The 5446-nt window shown below is 35.2% G+C and overlaps 1 protein-coding gene across 2 annotated transcripts; it reads right to left on the reverse strand.

Moving 5' to 3' along the window:
• Nucleotides 1-1144: 1144 nt before the first annotated feature.
• LOC120086731 (L10-interacting MYB domain-containing protein) lies at nt 1145-4415 on the reverse strand. 2 transcript variants are annotated; one of them, XM_039043518.1, is made up of 5 exons: nt 4266-4415; nt 3145-3481; nt 2946-3039; nt 2342-2814; nt 1145-1950 (listed from the first exon to the last, which is right to left on the reverse strand). In XM_039043518.1, exons 2-5 carry the CDS (start codon nt 3478-3480, stop codon nt 1399-1401), a joined length of 1455 nt encoding a protein of 484 aa, XP_038899446.1. In that variant the 5' UTR covers nt 3481; nt 4266-4415; the 3' UTR covers nt 1145-1398. The 2 variants fall into 2 exon arrangements, with proteins under 2 accessions (XP_038899446.1, XP_038899445.1); XM_039043517.1 differs by having other exon boundaries at nt 2342-2844.
• Nucleotides 4416-5446: the final 1031 nt, after the last annotated feature.

Here is a 5446-nt window from a genome sequence, read left to right on the forward strand (position 1 = left end):
TGATCACGATCTATTTCATTCAATCCTGCTGGTTGCTCATTCACATCCACGTCCACTGAAGGATCACAATCCATATAATCGAATGTTGATGGTACAGTGTTGGTAGACAGTGGAATATCAGTGTTGGTAGACAATGGAATATCAGTATTGGTAAACAATGGAATATCATCCTCTTCCCGAAGAAATTGATATGATTCCTTGTATTGTCTGTCCGTATCATCATGACTCGCATCTCCAAACCCCATTCCAACCCTTTCATCCTGTTTAGACTTCAACGTTACAACTATCTGAAGTCTGCTAACCTCTTCTCGCAAAAAAACGAATTTAAGATCATCATCATCTGTTATGCATTGTGGAGGGGCTTCAAATTCAATATTATATTTAACTTTCAGGATAAGATCAAACTCTGAAGAACTGGTTTTTGTAGCCCTGTAAATTCTTCATAATTCACTGTAGGGGGCACAACGATTCCTTTCAACTGTCCCCCAATATACGAACTTTCATTCTCATCCCAAGCACCTCCAAATCGAATAAATATACACTTTCCTATCATCCTACGAAGCAAGAGAACATTTGTCATTAAGTTGTACAAGCAATTGAAGTGTACTCTTGCTCTCTCAATCTCGCTCTCTCTCAAAATCTCGCTCTCTCTCTTACTCTTCCTCTTTCTTACTCTCCCCCAATACAAAATTTCGTAATGCTACCCTTCTAGAAATAACACATCAAAAATAATTAAACAGACTCAAAAAAAATAATGTTTCACCTTTCTTAAAAAGTTGTTCTGTTCCTTGCTGAGAAAGCCTCGTCTTGGATATCCCCGTTCGAAAAATCTCCGTTCAACAAAATACCGTCAAAAACCAGAAAAGTAATCAACTTTGAAATGGAGTTTAGAGTTTAAAGAAATCACCATTGTATTGTGTTTAGGTATTATTGATTTGATTTGAGGCTTCCATCGTGACATTTTGTCAAATCAACAGTACACTGACGAGTAATCACATCAACCGGGAAAATTCAAGCAAGGGCAAGAGTGAGAGCGAAAGCATGTCATCAGACAATAGCAAGATTTACCTCGTGCATGAGACCGGTGTAAGGACAAATTAAGTAATTTGGTAGGGCGATGACACCAACAGATGGTCAATTGACATTATTTTTAAAAAAATGATCATTTGACGTTTTGGACCCAATTTTTGGATCATCCATACAAATTTCCCCGATTCTCAGAACCACCAAAATCTATTCTTTTATACTAGTCATTCGTTGTGTACACTTACAAATTTACGCTCAAAATCTAATAATGTAACATCTTATTGCTCTTATTTCATGACATCAAAAGTTTTCTCTATAAAGTTCTCACTCTATAAGGGGAAAAAGAATAAAATAAATAAAAGCTAAAAGAAGCTATCCCTGGGGGCGAAGTTTTCGTATCAACCATTTTCGTCGTAATTTAACATCCAATGCAATAAACGTTTTTGCCTTCCTTTCATCCTCAAGGAGATCACAAGCATCCAATACAAGATCTTCATCCATGTTTGGCAATGCTTGGATAGCTTCAATCACTGTCTCAATCGAGATGGAACTCAAGTTATCATCATTCTTCTTCTCCGACAAGGAAGAAACAACGCTCGCCATCTCCCGTAGAGCACTAGCCATGCTTTCATCTTCCCCTCTTAGCTTCTTATTGTGATTGAAACTAGACATACTTTCTAATTCCCTTTTGTTCTTTGGACCCAAATGTGTTGATTCCTTCACACTCGCCTGTTCTTCACTTGAAACCGATGTAACAGGAGATTGGAAACCTATCGAAAGTTTTCCGTCCTCAGCGTCATGGTGCTGCTCTATACCTTGTCCTGATAAGCAGTCTCTTTCGTCGAAACTAGGATCACAGATCACACACAGGTCTTTATAGTACGGGATTGGCCGTGTCATGAATTGCCGAGCATCTGTATGTCCCTACCGTTCAGCAACAAAAGTGATTAGAACTTTGTTATTATCCTGAACACCATCAAATGAATTTTTGACAGCTTTATATCTAAAGACTTTACAAAGACTTCTTCCATAACTATAATTCAAGACAGAATATTGATGTTGATTGTTTTGTTAAAACTAATGTAACTAATGTGGTTACCTCCATACCCTCGTAACATTTCTTTTTCCCGTACAAATTTAATCTGCAAAATGCTCAGTATGTTCAAGTGCAGCTAAAATGTTTGTGCAATTCTGTAAATAACAAATAACTAAAGCCTTTCTATTATAGCTTTTTAAGATTTTAATACTCGCTAATAGGCATAGACAAACAAGAAAGAGAATTATGGAGCCAGTGTGTACCATGTAGTTTGCATACCTTGATATAGTCTTGCCAAACGTAATCATCAGCGGTAATCATTTGACGTGTTTCATCCCAGAGAAAACCATCCAAGTCTAACAGATTCTTTATGACGTTATACTGCCGCCTTAGAGTTTTGTACCTATTCTTCAATACATCCACATCATAATTGAAACCAAACTTAGCATTGAATGATGCAATCATCTCAGACCATGATTGTTTGCGGAAAATCCCATCTATTTGATTGCCTTTCTGCACTTGCTCCAGCATTAGGTCTATGAAGAACCTGTCCATTGGAGGCTGCCAATATGTTCGGGAACGACAAATGGTGGTGGTTGCTGTTATATTGGACCCATGTTGTGGTATCTCATCAATAACATTTCCAGGTAAAGAGATTTTATAGTCTTCACCAATCATGATTTCCTGAAGTGACTCGACATCTCCCTCGCTAGCAGTCCCCAGTGGCTTCGTATACATTGCCTCATTCTCACCTGAATGAGATGACTCCTGTAAATAAATCCCTGATAACCCATAATCAACAAGTATAACGACAAGATTTCTACTTTTTCAAAGAAATCCAGAGAATTGGGTGTTATATTAGTGTCAAGGCAATGATCATTACTTTTTTGTTCAACAGTTGTGTCTCCGTATATTATACACAGATCATTGTAATACGGAATGCTCTTAATTCTGAATGATCGTGCTTCAGGGTGTGCCTGTGAACATGATAAATAAATTCTTTGAACATTGAGTAATAAAGAAGAGAACAAAGTAAAGAAAGACAGGGATGCTTCCAATGGATTTGTTAAAGGCATAAAAACCTTGAGATATTCATCCCAGACATTATTATCAGCGGTCACCATTTGTCGAACTTCGTCCCAGCTGAAACCCCTCTGATCAAGAAGATTCTTCACAGCTTTGTACAGATTCCTTAGTGTTTTATGTCTATTCTTTAAAACATCCTTTTCATACTCGAATCTGAACTTTGAATTGAACAGTGAGATCATGTTTTTCCAGGCTCGTTTGCTGAACAAATGATCATCAAATTTGTTCCCTTTGTCAACTTGTTCTAGCATGAGATCAATGAAATATCGATCCATTTCAGGCGTCCAAACTGTTCTCAACCGATCATTACTGTTTCGTGTCTGTACACCCATACTGCTATCATTTTAGCAAGGTATCAGTCTGATGTACATAACTCAAACATATGATATACTTGCAATTACAATTACTCACATTCAGTTATTCAGATAGGGGAGGTTCTAAAATAACTTAATAGTAACAAAAAATTTATGACAACATATTGGTTCTACACTCATACGAGAGCTTTCTGGCTAAAAGTACTTCTACAAATGCTTTGTTGGCCATTGGCAAAAGTGTTTTTGATTATGCCCAAAACACACCCAAACATAGCCTACATTGCAGCGGTAAAGAATACCAACAACAAAATGAACGCTGGAATTTTCGTACTTCCCATAAATTCCTAAAAATAATTGAAATCTCCTTCCAACAAAGAGGAAATCAGTAAAGTCAGATCTTTAATCCCCCAGTCTCTTCACTGACACAAGAAATAAAAAGAAACCCAAGAGGGAACAAGGTAATGGAACCATAGAAACACCCCCATTTGAGGGCATTAGAAAAGAAGCCATAAGCCAACAAGTTGAAGCCACCCCACAAGGGTAAAAGCTCCATTATGCGACTTCAAAGCTCCATGGAAGACCAAAGTAAGAGTCGAAAGAATCACAATTAAGAGTCTAAAGAATCACAATTAAGAGTCTAAAGAATCACAACGTCACACCCATCATCCCAATACTGAACAGAAAGGAAAAAGAAAGCTAAATTGACAAGAGCATTAAAGACCCAATTGACTTCAATCCATTCCAAGACATTAAAACGAGGGAAATCCTATGAATTTGTTGGGAGAATGAATCGAAACGCGCACCTTCAGAGTGAGAGTGAGAGGCGACGGTGGAGCTTCCAGGAGAATTGGGAAGGAAGGAATGGGAATTTTTGGGGACGGGATTTTCCTGGATAAGCTTAAGGAAAACTGGTGTGTGGGATTTTGAAGTAACCCTAACCGGAGTAAGATTTTAACCCGGATTAAGATTAAGCGAGAGTGGAGTGTTACGATACTCCAACCGGATTTTGTAAACCGGGATAGGGTTGTTCTCATCTCATCTCTATCCCCACTAGATTTTTTACATAAAATCCTCTTTTAAAAAATATATATAAAACAACAGGTTAAAAAATTATTTTTGTCCTGAACTTTCACGAAATCTAGTGAGGATAAAAAACAATTTTTGTCCCTGAAAATAGGTTAAATATATATATATATATATTATAGGTTAAAACAATTTTTGTCCCTCAACTTTCACGAAAGTAACAATTTAGTTCTTAAATTTTATATTGTAACAATTTAGTTCCTATACTTTCAATTTTGTAACAATTTAGTCCTTAAACTTTAGTATATAACAATTTTAGTCCTTGTATTTTCAACATTATAACAATTTAGTCTCTAATGTAAAAGAATTCATCAAAATTAGATGTCAAGTTTTAATACTTTATGATGTAAAACTTGTATTTTGTAAGAATATTAAATCTCTAATTAGACTAAATTGTTACAAATTTTAAAGCTCAAGGACTAGATTGTTATATAGTAAAATTTAATGACTAAATTGTTACAAATAAAATTGAAAGTATAGGGACTAAATCATTGTAAACAAAAATCCATGGATTAGATTGTTATTTATATGAATGTTTAGAGATTAAAAGTGATTTTTAACCAAAAAAAAAAATACGGTTCAACTTTATCATTTGTTTAAAGAAATACTCTTATATTTTTAAAAGTTGCAATATTACTCCTAAAATTTCATAAACATTTTAAAACGAAGGTGGGAGTAGAATTCTTTGGAATTTCAAATGAAAATTGAGAGAAAAAAAATTGGTATGGCCATACCTTGAACAGAAAATTGAATTACCCTAATGTTCAAAGTCTCAATTTTTTAGTTCAAAATTTGGAAGAAATTCTACTATGATGGTAGTTTTGAAACGTTAATAAGAGTTTTGGAATAATATTACAACTATTGAAAATATATGAGTAATTTTTAAATTAATTTTTTTCTC

The sequence above is a fragment of the Benincasa hispida genome, chromosome 9 (genome assembly GCF_009727055.1).
Source record: "Benincasa hispida cultivar B227 chromosome 9, ASM972705v1, whole genome shotgun sequence".
NCBI lineage: Eukaryota > Viridiplantae > Streptophyta > Magnoliopsida > Cucurbitales > Cucurbitaceae > Benincasa > Benincasa hispida.